The sequence below is a fragment of the Apostichopus japonicus genome, chromosome 2 (assembly GCF_037975245.1).
Source record: "Apostichopus japonicus isolate 1M-3 chromosome 2, ASM3797524v1, whole genome shotgun sequence".
NCBI classification, from domain to species: Eukaryota; Metazoa; Echinodermata; class Holothuroidea; order Aspidochirotida; family Stichopodidae; genus Apostichopus; species Apostichopus japonicus.
Window position 1 is genome coordinate 10,558,567 of NC_092562.1, and position 17,917 is coordinate 10,576,483.

The 17,917-nt window shown below is 36.5% G+C and overlaps 1 protein-coding gene across 1 annotated transcript; it reads left to right on the plus strand.

Annotated features, from left to right (window-relative positions):
• Nucleotides 1-3,137: 3,137 nt before the first annotated feature.
• On the plus strand, nucleotides 3,138-16,097 carry LOC139977728 (uncharacterized). Its single transcript, XM_071987261.1, has 7 exons — nucleotides 3,138-3,281; nucleotides 4,326-4,413; nucleotides 4,902-5,039; nucleotides 8,014-8,151; nucleotides 8,409-8,549; nucleotides 12,646-12,861; nucleotides 13,906-16,097. Exons 1-7 carry the CDS (start codon nucleotides 3,267-3,269, stop codon nucleotides 14,067-14,069), a joined length of 900 nt encoding a protein of 299 aa, XP_071843362.1. The 5' UTR covers nucleotides 3,138-3,266; the 3' UTR covers nucleotides 14,070-16,097.
• The last annotated feature ends 1,820 nt before the right edge of the window (nucleotides 16,098-17,917 follow it).

A 17,917-nucleotide genomic window follows, 5' to 3' on the forward strand; every position in this document is an offset into this window, starting at 1 on the left:
TTTTCAGATATTCAGACGGACAAATGTGAAAGAATCGTTGTAATTGTTCAACCGTACGCAAAGAATGAAACTCCTGCGTGGGGCACCGTATATACTTTTTGAACAGTAGGCTATATCACTTGACAATTGGTCAGGGCCGTCTTAACGCATGGGCCCACTGGGCCCTGGCCCAGGGCCCCGCGATGTCAGGGGCCCCGCAATCGTAGTAACCCCTTGTCTTTATCTGGGAGGAAAACTTATTGAATAGGCCATTATGCCTGATTGAATTCGATACTTGACAACTTGTGACGAGAGTTGGTGAAACCCTTGAATATACAATGCCCCGAAGACTTACAACACCAGACAACTCGGGTCCGCGAATTGCCCTATGCATGATGGTTACAAATTGTACTAGGGAACGTTCATTTTCAAGGTTAAAACTAATCAAGAATAATCTCCGGAACAGAATGGGGCAATGGCGACTTAATAGGCCCTCTTTCATGTGCACAGAAAGCGACATCCTCAAAAAGATTGACTTTCAGTCTATCATACAACAGTTTACGATCAAGAAATTCCGCAAGTTCCGTTAGTTTCCCCAGTTGAAAGACTCAACACAAGGGTGTTACAAATGGTGAGTCCAGTATTGTTAGGGAAGGGATGGAGGGCAACTGGAAGATTACTCTTCTATAATGTATTTCAGCTTTTAGATATATCACGTCAGTGGCGGCGGAACCGGTGGGGGTGGCTTGGGGGGGGGGGGCTCAGTCCCCCAATGAAAAAATGGAGGGGGCAAATGCATGATAAGCCCCCCCCCCAATATTTACCAAGGCTCCGAAACGTGCATCTGCCCATTTTTCAATGGATACTTGTCGATCTGTCCGATGCACACGTATACTATATAGGTGTAATAATTTTAGTAAATGCTGGGAGACCTTCGGCCCGTCCCTTGGCTATAGACCACATTGTCACCCAAACCGCGTCTTCACCCCCGTGAAAAGTGGAAGCAGTGATTGTGAGTACCGGTAAGCGCAACACAACTTCGTGTTAGGCCAATGACTTGCCTCATTTCAGCCAATTCTCCAACATCCCCTTACTACACTCAAAAACGTCTTTGCGAGTACACTACGAGTAATAGCTACTCTCTTAAAACACCATCGAATATACAAATTACAATGTTTTTACAGATTTTTACGTGCAATCTGAGAAATTGCAGGCTTGAGACCCATATTTTAGGGCTAGATATTCGCAGCATAAAACACTCGGGAAGTGCTGTTTCCGGCCATCTGGCGGTTTGAAAAACCCAAAATTTTCTTGTTCGCTCCGCGCCAACCGATGGTGGCGCCCCGCTTAGATAGTCTCCACATATTAACCCCCCCCCCCCCAATAATTTTCCCGTTCCGCCGCGCCTGTAACACGTTTGTTATTCAGCTAAAGTTTTATGCTTTATGCACGACATAGGGAGGGTGGTAAATGCAGGCATGTCTATGGCTGAGCGATTGTCAAGAATGTCAATTTTTCACGCAACTTTTTTCGAACTCACTTGATTGAGGGGCCCCCTCCATTGCCGGGCCCAGGGCCCGGTGATCTCTTAAGACGGCCCTGCAATTGGTCGGTATATAGGCCAATATATATTCTTGTTCGTCATATTCAAGTCTTGTTTTTGTGTTTGGTTCTTTTAAGAATTAATATCGATGTAATTATCTCTTGTCGCCAATGTGAAAATATGAACACATTTACAATATGTTTTAGTATTCTGTCGATTGCATAAAGGAAAAGCAAATCAAGTATAGGCAATCCATGTTGTTTTCTCATCCTTGCGTGGTGTAAGCACTCCAGTGGCAGATCAGTCGTCATAACATTTGAAGGAAAAAATGATCCTTACGGACTAAGAGGAGTCTGCTACATACCTTTTGAACCTTGAAATTCGACAGTTTACGTTAACTATACTGCCTCCTGAACACTGAATACTATTATTCTCTATATGCGTATAGAACACCTTGTAGCTATTTAGAAATGTATTGCTTTTGAATTGCGAACATAATAGCTAAACGAACACGTTTATGACCTAAGACCATAAATATTGGTTCTTTGTCGTCAACGTCAACAGCCTATGCCAGAGGCATATGCCTACCGATCGATTAACTTCCATCAGGCTTAGAATTATGAGAAATTTGCAAAACCAAATTAATTAATTTCTCATAAATGTGGGGACTTTCGTTGACATTTTATGGTCATAACATATATGAACTAAATATTATTTAACGTTCTAATGGCCATTTTTTTTTTTATCATATTGGCAATATAAACTTCAGCAGGCCTACTTTTTGACCCCCCCCCCCCCAATGGTATCTCCACTAACGGAGAATGAGGTGCAGTGTTCACTACAATTATTGATCAAACCCCACCGCAATCAAATGTACATCACTGAACTAAGTTTTCCCCCCTGGAAATAGAGTTATCGTAAAGGGTGGTAGAATGAATTGGTACATCTTAAAACATAATTCGTATACGCTTCTGATCAAGTGTATTTGCATTTATGGAAGGCTTGTATCGGCAAGACTGACCATATAAGATAACCCTGAATCTTAATCTGTTGTTGAAAACTTTTTTCATATTTTGGTGAAATGTTATGAATGCATCTGGCAACAGCAACGTTCGTGATATCATCACGGGGAATTGAGTTGCATTTTTTTACTTTTACCAACCCCCCCCCCCAAAAAAAAAGCCATATTTATGAAAGCATAAAATCATACAAGCCTTGCAAAGATATCACATTGCATGTATAAATTAACAACACTATTATAATAAAAAAGTCAAACATTTGAAGAAAATCTACCATAATGATGACGTCACATCCCAACTACTGAGATCCGTTTCGGTAGTATACGAAACGGTCTATCATATCAAAGAAATATACATACAAAAAACCTTCATATAGTTACTAACAAAATATTGAAATGAGTTCATTTTTTCTTCATCTCGAATCATCAATCATCTCTAAATTTGTAGACGACTAACATTTGAAATCATCAAAGCGACATCGCCATAGCAACTTCCGTATACATTATGATAAATTTCAAAATGAAGTAAGAAAAGTATTTTTTGTGGAATTAAGTGCCATTTAATTAAGCAATGCATGTATGTGTTATTCGCGTCGTTATAAAGCAGCATCAACCCGTATGGCTGATATTGGCCAACAGACACAGTGATCCTCTGGTTTAGACCTCTACTACTTTTGATCAGCTACGTGGAGAAGAAATTAATAGAAATTAAAACTTCTTTTTGACATGAAGGAAGTTAGGGTAAGTGAAAGATTACCCTGTACGGAAAGGAAATTTGTGCTTCTACATTTGTTTAAATCTTAGGATTATATTAAAACGTATTGTACATATTATTATAGAAATATTTAGCACAGTTTTTCACTGTATAGTAACAAAATTGTTATTGATATCTGTGTTTACGGTAAAAAAAAAAATCCCTTATATCAGTCCAATTCCGAGCTCAGACCCCAACGTGGCGACGACCCTGGTCCAGACCAGTGTTGGTATGTAGCCTTGTTATATTAAACATTTATTTAAATTAATTTTGAGAATACAGTTTTGAACCTCTGTACATACAACAAGCGTCAATAACCTAGTGTCCGCATGCATATGAAGCGGGAGTCCCGGTTGAGACTGGAAGTTTTTCTCACTGTTCATTACAATTTCCATATATATATATATATATATATATATATATATATATATATATATATATATATATATATATATATATATACATACATATATATATATATATATAAATATATATATATATTTATGTATATGTATATATATATATATGTTATACATGTGCTATTTTCAAGTTCATTGATTCTTTCTTAACCTGTACTTCAAGCTATTTACTCCTAATCCGTGAATAAGGCAACGTTCAGAAGAAACAGAGAAACCAAAACTATACAAGTATTAATCAGTGCAAAGAATTAAGAACGGCAAGATCCTCTTAACATTCTTAATTATAAACAGCAGTTATTTTTACGAAGCGACCACAAATGTGGGAGAAGCCTGCAAGGGCTTATGGATTACAACTAATGCGTCGGGTGGCTTCCAATTCAAAATTTGAATTCAACTTTGGAATCTTTTCAATTTAGAGAGTCATACCAGATGAGAAAACCGTAGATTGCTCTTGGATGAAAAACCCACCTTACTATGACCCGGCCGGGTATCGAACCCGGAACCCCCTGATTGCTAAGCCTGATTGCTTGAAATGCCACCGCCTGGTTCCACTCGGTCATAACACCTTCAATACGGAATTCACTATTTCGGTTTCTTTGTTTTTCTTCCTAGCCTTGGATAATGGATGTCTGTTCTTTGAAGAATATTGGAAGTGTACACATTCTATTTGTGTTTCTGTACCTTTTCTGTGTTGTTAGAGGTAAGGGCTAATCAGCTATACATTGGTCTTATAAATCGGATCACCATTAATTGTTATGTGAATATAAAGAAAATCATGTACTTTTAATGTAAGCACGTGTCTTGCACATTCTAATTAACAGGCGACGTCGGTTTGGGACTTTTATGAATTCCACCACACGATTACAAACTACAGAAAATATTAGAGGAAGCATATATCATCGAATGAAATCTAACAAAGCGAGTTTAATGTAACTAATTATCCATTTGGTGTAACTTCCATTCTGAATGCTGAACCTGCCTGAGAAAGAATGAGAAAGACGGCAAGCATCTCACAAAATATCATTAATGAATACAGACAACAAAGAAAAAAAAAAGAACTGTTACACCAAATGTAAACAGCGGATATTATTAACAAACATATTTAAGAAGAACGAACTTCAAGAAATATGTGGACCTTCTTGTAATCAATACTTTAAATTTTGTCTTCATTCACGTTCTTTTTTTCAGGTGAGCAGGTGTGTTACTCAACTGTTACAAAGACTAATATGCTTGTGCGAATGGAAAGAATTGACTGCGGTCGATTCAATCAAGAGAAGGACATTCTTTTCCCATCAGAGGAGAGTGTTAACATCAGCGCACTTATGAGTAAGTAATAGAGAAACAATGGAAGCTGTACAATAGCAGTACCTTATTAAGATAAGATATATAGATAAAGATAGATAAATGTCCTCATACTGTCAATATGTGATTTCTAATGAAATACGGGGGAACTTAGAAGAGCAAAGAAGTTAATATGTTTGTAACTGGATTCGAACCACAAAGAGTGGGAATACCTGGATGACATATTATGAAATATTTCAGCAGAGGTACGGCAGTGAACTTTGTCGTTGGTGGCGATCCCTATATGAGGTCAGCGATCTCCCTGTTGTCGAGTTACATGCTGAGATATAGTTACAGTCAATGCACGAATAAGCGCGAGTTTAGATACATGGAAGAGTCAATAAAACAACACAAAGAAGGAAATGTTAACGATGACAAGTTAAGCTGACATCTGGAGAGGAAACTCATTAAAATAATGAACAAAATTAGGATCAATAAAGATCGAGTTTTTAAAAAGACCACTATACAACAACTCGAGGATAAGAATCAACATGGTTACTGGCCGAAATGAAATAGGTCTTGAAATAAGATGTGAAGTTATCTTTAAGTCAAAGGCATTCTTGTGCAGCAACTACATTATATATCTCAAATGGCTTCCCTCCCATGGTACTTTTAGAATCTCCAATATATATATATGTTTTTCTTGGGGGGGGGGGCGGGTATGGACGGGCGAGAGGGTATTTGGTCCTGAGGTGGCTCATATAAACTGCAATATGGAATTGGACTCTGGGTACCCTAGTACATGTACATGTCTCTGATGCGACCTGCTTTGGACTTGTTCTTGTCTCGTCTCAGACGTGGACTAACTGAGACAAACTTGGACTTGGACAGCTGTAGTTCTGCCATGTACTGTACATCTATAGTTATATTTTGAGCCATCCAATTTATTAGTAAACATATTACCTACGTTTGTCCTAATGACTTGCAGTTACAGCCTAAAGCAGTAACGTCAACCCCAGACAGCTTCTGTACATATTGATGATTAGTTATAAGGGTTTTGTCATCCCTCGTGTTTCGAGTCTTTATTCTTTCAAGTGGTTACATATGTGACTAACATCTAGAGAAAGATCAGAGAGATTTATATGTGATATTCTCCATAAGAATTGCAGTCAAACGTACAAGAGTTCAACTTGGCCGTCACCAAAACAAAGAAAAGATTAGCAAAAAAAAAAAAAAATTGATGACGACCTTTATGTGAGATATCGGTGATCGTTCAACCCCCCCCCCCCCTTCCCGTATGCTTTATTTTTTGTTTGCCAAAAAAAGGTTCTGGCGAAGTTCGGCGGCATTATAGTTTTAGAAACATAGATGGTAATTGTGTTTGTAATATCACTATAAACACTAAGTGACATGCCAGCCATACTAAATTGTGCATTTTGTGTCCATATTTACTGGAAATGTTGCTTATTATTAAGGTCGAAAAATGGTTCACATATGGCCATGGGCGGCGATCCTGGGGGGAAGGGGGGGGGGATATATCCCCTCCATGGAAATGGGTGGAGGGGATGTAATACACCATATCCCCCACCAAATGCCAGGGATAAGAATATTTTCATGCCTACATTTATGCATCATCGTTAATGTACGGCTCTTTTTTAGCTTCATTTCTCGCCTACCATAAACGCAGTGCGATCTTTTCAAATAAAGCGTCTTTATAAAGCAAGAATAGTTGACTGTAGGCTTCATTGGCCCTATAACAACAAAATGTATTATTGCGCCCACGGTATTGATATAGTACATATATACACCCTCATAGTATTCATATAGGCCCTATAATAGGCCTACACACGTACATGTTCCCTCGAACAGCTGAGAATCTCATGTTACCAGGGTAATGCTTAATACACGTTTCACCTGGATGCCCTAGCAATCGGTACCTAGGAATGTAACTATGTGTAATTGTGTATTGCATGTGTATAGGCCTATAATAGCCTGCATGAGGCCATTTTCTTTATCGAATAATATGAAAGAGCTCTCTAACATTCTAACGTTGCGCCTGAAACAAGATTGACAAAGTGCAATTTCCCAAAATAACACCCGAAATTTAAAAAAAAAGTATTTTGGATCCTGATTATGAGATATTTCGGACATGACATCCCTATTTTAAAGTTGGGTATATGCCGCTTGGAAACCTCGGGAAGTGCCGTTTCCGGCCATCTAGAGGGTTTGTCAATCCCAAAATTTTCTTGTACGCTTCGCGCCAACCTATGGTGGCGCTACGCTTAGATAGTCAACAAGGTCATATCCCCCCCCCACTCGGAAGTACGGATCGCCGCCCATGCATATGGCACCATTTTTGCATTTCAGCCCTTCTTCGAAAGCAAAAATTGTCCACCCCCTCCCCTTAGACCCATCCCCCAGGACGGCGATCATTCATGCCTGACGCCCCCCCTATTGGAAAATCCTGGATACGCCCCTGCATATATTATGCAAAATGTCATTATTTTATCATTCTTCTAACAACAGCAGTACCTAAAGTTAAAAACTTAGGTTGGTTCCTTTCACTTGTTTCTTTTTTTTTGGGGGGGGAGGGGGAGGGGGGTACAATTTGAGCGTAATTGTCATTTGGAGGGCATATTGAGAGTGTTATTGCTAACCTGGCGTGTGCTAGATAAGATATTCTAGCATATTTGATCGAAAATACACATAAGCTTCTAATGTTTAACCTTTTCAAATCATTTGCCAAAGCTAAAAGTATAGTAAAGATGTAAAATCAAAATTATTACGAAGCTCAATTACCGGTTCCCCCCATCATTACTTTCTTCCTTTACTTCTGGTGGATCGTGTATATTTAAAGTGGAGATTTGTGGACGTTTCAAATTAAAAAAAAAAGAAGTTTAGTATATATACTAAAATGAAAAGTGTCTGACAGATGAAATATGTGTCGATTGAACTTATTAATGGGTCCCTTAAAAATTAACTTTAATTTATTAAACTAATATTTAACTTTCCTTCGAAGAAACGACTAAAGGAAGATACTCGACTCAAAAGAGTACTTTGTCGGCACAGACAAGCATTGGTTCGTTCTGTACTTCCGAATCAACAACTCGAGATCCTAAATCACAATCGAAGGATATTCAGACCTCCACAACTCCAGGTAAAGATTAACAACGCAACTACTCTAGATATTACTATATCAAAAATGTTTGCCCTAATTCCCAAAAAACATATGTTTTTCATTTTTGGAAATATTTTGTTGGAAAAAGTCAAGTGGAGAATGATCCATATCAGTAAGAACAGCAAGCATTGTTTTTATGTGATATATCTATGTTGACAATATCATCCAAGTAGGCCGTTATCCAATACGTTTGCCTGATTTGGATCACATTGGTTTCTTGTTAACCATTCTTTCAGAAACGACCAAAGGCAGATATTCGACACAAAAGAATACTTTGTTGGCTAATCAGACGGACATTGGTTCGGTCTCGACTTCCGAATCAACTACACGGGATAGTACATCACAAGCGATGGATATTCAGACCTCCACATCTCCAGGTAAAGGTTATCGAGCATATTTATGACAGCACATTTTTCATAAATGGGCAATTAAGCAAACTGTCTATGCTTTCCGTCGTTCTTCACTGATGCAATTCAAATTCCTATACATTTGATTTGTTTTAGTTTTGTGAAGTCACTCTATTCTGAGTAACATTAACCGAACAGACAGTCGTGCTATTTCCCAATTTTTTTGAATCATTTCAACTTGGTTTGAAGGTGTTTGTATGCATCACATGCTTCCAAAAAGAACTATTTTACAACAAAAACCTATATGAAGCTGGGCGTTGTAAAAATGTGCTCCATTTTTTCAAGTTCTGTTTCATGTAGAAATCGTTTAACCTTGGACATCCTTGAAAGTACAACAACGGTGCTACAGTGCTGAGGAGTAATCGTTTGAATTAATATATATATATATATATATATATATATATATATATATATATATATATATATATAATCTGCTTACAAAAATAAATAAACATAGTACCGAAACCCTCCTTTTGACGGTGACTAATGACATATTAGTTGCCAGTGACAGTGGACATGCCATTGTGCTGGTACTTCTTGACGTAAGCTCGGCTTTTGACACCATTGACCATAATGTACTTTTGTCCGTATTATCTAATGAAATTGGTATTACTGGTATTGTCCTAAACTGGTTTAAAAGTTTTATTGTGGGCAGATTTCAAAGAGTTAGAATAGGGGGCTGTTCTTCTGATCAGATTACAATTAAGTTTGGTGTGCCACAGGGATCTGTTTGGGTCCGGTCTTATGTAACATCTATATTTGGTTCACTTTTCGCTGAAGTTTCTAGAATGGCTTTTAATATTAATGGTTTTGCAGATGATCACCAGGTTTATAAACACTTCAGGCACCATAATCAAGGATCAGTTCTGGTTGACTCTCTGCAATCCTCCTTTGGTTGTATTCAACGTTGGATGCGCAAATATTATTTGCAGCTCAACCCTGGCAAGACCCAAATAATTGTATTTGGTCCCCTCCTAAAACTGATTCATATCAAGGGTGTTATTCTTAACACTGTTGATTGTGTACGTTTTGACCAAACTGTTCGTAACCTTGGTGTTCATTTTGACGATACCATGTCTTTTCGGCATCAAATCTGTCACTTAAATTCAGGTGCTTTCAGAATCTAAGAAATATTTCTAAAATGCGGTTCTATCTTACTAAGTCTGAGTTAAGCACTATTGTCCAATCCATGGTTATTTCGCATATTAATTATTGTAACTCACTTTATTTTGGTATCAACCAACATTTATATGATCAACTCCAATCTATTCAAAATTTTGCTGCAAGAATGATATATGGTAGAAGTAGATATGATCACGTGACTGATCTATTCCATGACCTTCATTGGCTTAAAATCAAGGAGAGGGTGCACTTTAAAATGATATTGATTGTGTTTAAGCCTAAATATATCCATGATATGTTGGTAACCTCTGACCGTAGCAGAAATACGTTATTGATAGAGCCTCGAGTTAAATCCTCGTATGGGTATCGCTCGTTTGCGAAGGCTGGACCTAAATTGTGGAATAAGCTTCCAGACAGCCTTAAAGAAATCCAAAATGCTGCTACTTTTAAGAGGCACTTAAATCACTACGTATTTGTCAATGGTTCTGATTTCAGCCAGAATCTCGACCAGGTTTAACTTTTGTATCGTTACTTTGAGATTTATTTAGTTGTTTCCAACACAGCAGTGCACACAGTTTTCTGCAGTAGTTGTGCTTATAAGCCTTTATTTATTTATTATTTATTTATGATTATATATATATATATATATATATATATATATATATATATATATATATATATATATATATATATATATATATATATATATATATATATATATATATATATATATATATATATATATGGTCAATTCCATGGTGACTCGCGTGACATTTTTACTAAAATTCCTCTCTATTTGATATCATTAAACAAATAAAGAAATTACTTGGGAGAAAAGCATTAATGTAGCAGTGAATGTACGCCTTAATGCTTACAACAGTAGAGAAAAAATATTTATACCTCAAGTATTGGGGTGAAATTGGCGAAAAAGTAAACGTAACTCGCGTGACAGTTACTATTAGCAAAAATCAGAATGCACACACAAATGTTCGATTTCTTATGTCTTATTAAAATTTTTCCAATCACTTTTTATAATCATACCGAAGTTGAAAAATACTTCTACCTCAATTGCTATGCAACTTTGAAAAAAAGTTGTAACGCATGAAAATAACGATGAAGATGTATTGTGACTCGCGTGACAAGAAAACGTGACTCGCGTGACAAGTTCACTTTTCGGATAGTTCTAGACCAAATGCAGTAGTGAATTGAAGGTACAGATCTTGCATAGTGAAATATAACATTCATTGTTCTAGAAAGTGTCCAAAAGGTACTTCCCTTGGGAATGTATAGATGATATTAATGTCCCCGAATTACCTTCATGACTGCAGACAGTAGGTAATATACTGTACAGGTAGTACAGTTGTTCAGGCAATATAATTTGTCAATTAATATTTATAACAATATTTAGTCTGTTGAAGTCACTCATTTGAAAGTTATAGAAGAAACAGATCTATCAAAATGTGATTCAAATTACCATTCTCATTTGTCATATTTGAATAAACCAAAAGTGTAATATTTGAGAAGATACATTCGCTCATAGGATTTTGGGAATGATTGAGCAGTTAAGACCTTTAGGTTGTCAAGTCATAGCACATGACATTGCCAGATGCAAATATAGATTATGTTTTAGTATAATACTAAAATATCAATGACATGTGCTAACTTTCCAAATGTGGTGATAAAATAGGCATTATATTGCGAAAAAAATATTCATGATTTTAAATTCTGATATTTCAAATGAAATAATGATAATTAGTTGCATTATGTGTGCCCATATTATTCAAGTTGCCTAATTAAAGGGGAATGCATATATGATATCTTTAATCAGTGATCCATTCATCGAAATATAACATCCCTGTAATTTTCACACAGTAAATAGGTAGAAACACTATCTTGATTTGACATGACTCGCGTGACGTGACTCGCGTGACATTCTTCAAGGGTGATTTTCTGCAAAATTTGAATATCTTCTGAAAAAGAAAATTCAGTAATCCTTTTGGTATCTATGTGAAGACTTGATATTCATTATTTTGGAGTAAAACTATTGTGCAGGCAAGGAGAAAAAAAAAACAGTCAATTTTGTGACTCCGTGACAGTAAATCGAGGGTGTTTACTGTTCTCTATTTACCACTGTTGTCTAATGCCTTGGTATCAAAATAAAATTGAAGCTATTAAGTGAGCACTATGCTATAGCAAATATAATTAGTCCAAAAAACTGATGATATCTATGAATACTATGTACAAATCTGCACAAAATGAAATTTTACAGTATTTTTCATAATTTAGTTACATCGGGAACCATTTGTTATAACCGACCCCATAATCAAACAAATGATGTTTCGGGGGTGAAAAAATTATTTTTAGTAACTACAAGCATTGTATTTATTGGAAACTTATACAATTTTAATGTACAATGATTTTAAATTTGTTGGTATGATGTTGACCTTATCATGGAATTGACCATATATATATATATATATATATATATATATATATATATATATATATATATATATATATATGTATATATATATATATATATATATATATATATATATATATATATATATATATATATATATATATATATATATATATATATATATATATATATATATATATATATATATATATATATATATATATATTTTTATTTATTTTTTATTTATAGATTTCACTCATAGTTGACAAATAAGGAGTATTGCTTTAAAATATATTGGAATATTTGGTCTCCCTGGGACCTTCGTAAGCAATATTGCTTTAGGTAATAACGGATTGAAGTTCATCTTTTCAACAAATCGAAGCTCCAGCAATGTCATCCATGTAACATTTATATTGGATGGTTATATATCTAATATAGATGTGGATGGATTGTACAGGTGTGCATCGTCACCGGAAGGGAGAATACAATATATCTTTCTTATCTGATTTTTCCATAAATAAGGTTGTCCTGACGGATGGACCATGTTCCAGAGTAGCTGTTATTCCGTCTCTAGTGGCTATGAAACCTGGGATCATGCTAAGAGCAAATGTGCGTCTTTTCACTCAGACGCTCATCTCGCTTTCATTGAAACACCACAAGAAAATACCTTTGTGTATAGCTTCATCTCAATGAATAACTATTACCCTTGGATTGGTATTAATGATATAGCCGTCGAAGGTGAGTAGGCTATACACCCTCAAATTGTATGTATATTAGATCCTCCTGCAAACAGGAACTCGCGAAGAAGCCTGATTGGCTTATCAAAGCCGCAAGCTGACCAAAGTCAGTCTCTTACATTCATATTTAACGTCCATGAATTGTTAATTGTCAACAACTCTGTAACTGGACGACATACATTAATCTGGGAGTGACTCGAACCATGGACCTTATGATTGAAAGGCACCGGCGTTAACACTAACACAGCTAACACTCCACTCCAAATTACGTTCGAAACATTATGGCGCATCATACAGGTTCTCATATTGAAATGCAGATGGTATGGTATACGATTACATATCTTTCAGTAGCCTAATCCTTGTATTTATAGGAAGAAGACAATTGGGCTTCACGAAGTCATTTGATGATCGATGCTATTCATGTAAAGTGAATAAACAATCAGTTGCACAATGGATTTGAGTACTAACCTGTGGCGAAGCAGAACGTATTATTACTATTTAGAATACAATTCTGTAGATCCTACGTTTATACGATACATCCATGGACACGATCTCTACCAGAGCTGAAGATTAGTTCACATCCTTACTAAGTTATGAAAAGAATGAATCATTTAACATGTGACCGTCGTCAAAAACACTTATTGAGACCAAAACATCGAGTCTTTGCTAGGATTTCAACGGCCTCATGTTCAAGAGCTGGGTCTTTCACCCTTAGTGAACTTTGTTACCTACATCCTCTTGTTCATGAACTATAACATACTATATATGCTGGTACTCATTCAAATACTCATGTAAATATCTGGTAGTTGTGATCCGTTGGTTCAAAGCTTCGAACCAATCCTTGGGGGTCATCGGGGGCCCCACTTCATTGAGCTACCCAAACTGCATATTGCTACGCCTCTGGTGATAAACATCACCTTATCATCTAGCCCCAAAACTTATACTTATCATCACAGAGCGAATATCAGCCTGAATAGACGACTGCCGAAAAGCGCTTCAGCAAAAATCAAATTCATAATTATGTCATTTTAATTCTTCTAAATAGACGCATGGCGATGGTACGATGATATTCCAGCGGCACCGCCGACGGGCGTATCTCTCAACCAGAATGAGGACACCAGCGATTGTGTGTATATCAATTCCGCTACAGAGTGGCGTGCTTATCCCTGCACCTCAACCAGCGAAGTACTATGTGAACTTGAGATGTAGTCGACCAAGGGAGAACATGGATTCATTTGAAATCATTTTTGAACTTTCTTTCGTATCCATATATCGGATGTCAATTCGTGTTATACATGTGCAGGTTGCGCAACCACGTATTATTCTCCCGACAGCAGACAGAACATGAAACCAATTCAAAACATGCCGCACATACAATATGTATGTGCAGTCGCACAACCAAAAAAATTATTTGTTCAGAAGGTGCAATATATAGATGCACCATTTTGCATCCAAGTACCCTTTATGTTAACAAACTTTCTCAAAGGGGAGGTGGTTATCCCTCTCTTTATATATATATATATATATATATATATATATTTATATAAAATATTACAATAGAATAGCCCAATCCACCAAGGCAAAGAAAAACCGAAAGAAAAAATCGTTTGGTTCAACCTCCCCATTGAGTGGGAACGTCCAAAATAACGTTGTCGCTATTTTCTCAAGCTCATTGGCAAGTACCTCCCGCCGGGACACACCCTACACAAGATCGTCAATAAGAACAATATGAAGATCTGTTACAGCTGTTTGGAGAACATGCAGCAGATATGCTAAAATCCCATAATGTGGAAATCATGGTAAAAGCCAAGCATACTCCACCCGAAAATAAACCTGCCACTACAGACAAATATACAGTTGCCATCTACATGGGAATTGCTTGGCCAGTGACATCGTATACAAACAACAGTAACTGTAGATGACCAACCAACCTTACATAGGTCATTCAGGGGCCACTTCAAAACAAGATACTACAACCACACCAATTCCTTAAGAAATCAGAAATAGGAGAAAGAAACAAAAATGGCTAAATATATGGTGACGTAACAGAAAACTACACTGCAACAGAAAACAATCTACTTCTTTTGCTTTAAAACTGAAATAATTGCTTGACATATTTTGGATTCTCTGTATAACAGTAAGGATATTTCATCCTTTCATGTGAGTTTAAAGGAATTAAACGTCATACGACGGTACCACTATTTCAGAAATTGTATAATTATGTTCCTGGGCTTCACCTTAAAGGCATTGAAGACTCTCCCCAAACCGCGTTCGGCCATCTGAAAAAGTTAACTTTCTGTTGCAAGTGACGTTTTGTTCGTGTCGCTACAAAATGCAGACAGTAATGAAACGTGATACCTTAATTGTTATCTATAGCTGGACCTGAGAAGTCCATCGCTGTATCGTTTGTATACTGTGCTGTGGGTATTGACCGCAGCTGCATGTACTGACTGTACACTAGTGTCTAATTACCGACGGTAGGAAGCTGTGTGTGTATTTTCTGGGATCGATGGTGGTGTTCAACACTTCTGTTACACCTCATTCGAAACTAGGTCAAATTACCGGCATTAGACGTTTCTTTTTGCGCGATTCTTCACATCCTTTAACACCTATATCATTCATATTTAACACTCACATCATATAGCACACATGTTACGTGTCTCCAAATATTACATTAATACATTCACAAAAAAAGTTATCCCCAATGTTAGTAATTTTTATGTTTGGCACCTTAAGAAACAGAAGGGAAGATTTCAAAAGATGCTTATCGTAGCCATGTGGAAGTCTCAGATAAACATTTGGATGCCTTATATGAAATCTGGAACAACTTCGTGAAACACTATATTCATGTCTCAAATTATCATTTTTCGAAGGCTATAGTAGCTTTGTGGTTTTATTCATTTTGGATGGAACTTTACAAAATTTTAAAGTCTCTCTAAAATCCAAATAACTATTCATACCGACACATCCCGGCAAGACACAAGTTCTGAATATGTTACAACCTTGTCACAATTATTTTTTCAGTGTTGACTGTGAGATTTCCAGAGTATCTGCATGCACTTCATATGTCGAGCAACGTATTCAACCTCAGATGAGACTGTTATACTGATCTGAATAATATTTAAGTACATTTTCTATATTGTGTGTATCTCATATGGCCTTATAGTCTTACAGATAATACTAGGGAAATATTGAATAATGTAGCCGCTAAAAACATTTCTCGGGCCACATATTTAAGAAACTGATCTTGGCTGGTAGAAGTTTTGTATAGGATCAAATAACATTGTGACATTTGTAAAAAGTGTTCGTACTTTATGCTATCTGCTAACATAGATCAAAATGCACTTGGTCATTGAAATATTAGATATTCTCCGTTCATTTTTTATGTATTATTTTGTAGATAAATGAAATACCTTATATACAACCCATGGTCCTTGTTTCTCCAAGAGATTGGATCGAAAAATTGTCCGGCCCAAAAGATACCATAAAACTAAGATTCAATACGGTTTATCTCACTGAGTAAACAACGTAATAACCAGTGCTGTACAGAAGGGGAAAAAAAGTAGCTATTGGCTCCTAAATGAAAAACCAGAATTCAAAAACGCATCGTGTTTCGATGATGTAACATGAGCAGCTTTCTTCTTTCATCTGACATAATGTATATAGTGAGGGTGTACAGCATACTTAATCTTAGTAATACTGTGAAAGGCAATGTGTCAAGCAATCAATTCACAATGACACAGGCTTTCCTGAAATGACCATTGACCTCAACAACAGGCTTCTTGTACTAAATGTGATAGATACATCAACATAATAAATATGACATTTGTCCTTGTTGAAATATTGTATAAACATTTGTTTTGGACAATTTGACCCATGGTGAACTCAAACGACCATTGACCTCCGCCCACAATATTAGGCTTTATGTATTCAATGTGGAACAATTACATACCAAATATGCGATCTGTCCAAGCTTCCCTTGCGTTATACTGTTTAGGAAGGTGCGTTAGTGTAGAGAGACAGGTAAAAGGGGATTGAAGTAAATACTTGGCGTTTATGACTTCAAATAACATTAACTTCCACCAAAAGCAATAAAAGGCTCCATAAATTTGAAATGGTACGTCTGCAAACCAAATATGAGTTCTGTCCAAGGTTTCCTTCTTGCAATATCATGTTTACAAGGCTTAGAAAACTTGACACGTTGTCCCCTAATGAAATTTGACCTCCACCAAAATTTTTACTTAATGTTATACACCTTCAAACAAGTATACGATCTATCCAAGCTTCCAATATGGATATGTCATGTTCACAAGGTTTGCAAAATGTGACCTCTGATGACCCCAAATGACCATTGAAATCCAACAAAGCATATAGGCTGCTTGTACTCAACGCTGTTCCTATACAAACTATTAAATGTGAGATCTGCCCAAGCTTTCCTTCTTGAGATATCATGTTTACAAGGTTTTCACAATTTGACATCTGGTGACCCCAAATGATCTCAACGATACACAATAGGCTTCATGTACTCAATGTGGTTCTTCTACACATCAAATATGAAATTGGTCCGGCCTCCCTTTTTCAGATATCGTGTTTACAAGCTGGGCGTCACAAACGCACACATACACACATACGCCATCATGAAAGCAAAGGTGACGATTATCATCGAAACCAAAACGTTAGGCGATAGCTTTTACACCTGTCTGATATCCATTATCAGTGTTGCAACTCAACATTACATGTTAAATGAGGTGAAAAGGAGACCGTCAGGAATTAAATAATCGTAATATTGTAATGTGATATCAAACATAAACCAATCACGGTTAACGAACCAGTGTTTTAAAAGGATTTTGAAAAGTGCGTCCCGGGGACGCATCTCCTCGAAAATGTTTGAATGCAACAGATAACAACTTCCGCTCATACACTTCTGTTATAAAACCTCAAGCCAACGAGCTGTTATATGACCTTTATGTATTTTTGAAGTCAAGTAGAACATTTCTTGATCCCATTGCTGTCAGCTATAGAATTAGACTACTTAGTATGGTAGAGGTCTATATACC

Excerpts from the sequence above, each read along its gene's own strand:
- LOC139977728 (XM_071987261.1), top strand. Across the intron at positions 4,414-4,901 it reads CCTTTTCTGTGTTGTTAGAG|GTGAGCAGGTGTGTTACTCA; the intron begins GTAAGGGCTAAT and ends TCTTTTTTTCAG. Across the intron at positions 12,862-13,905 it reads TAATGATATAGCCGTCGAAG|ACGCATGGCGATGGTACGAT; the intron begins GTGAGTAGGCTA and ends TCTTCTAAATAG.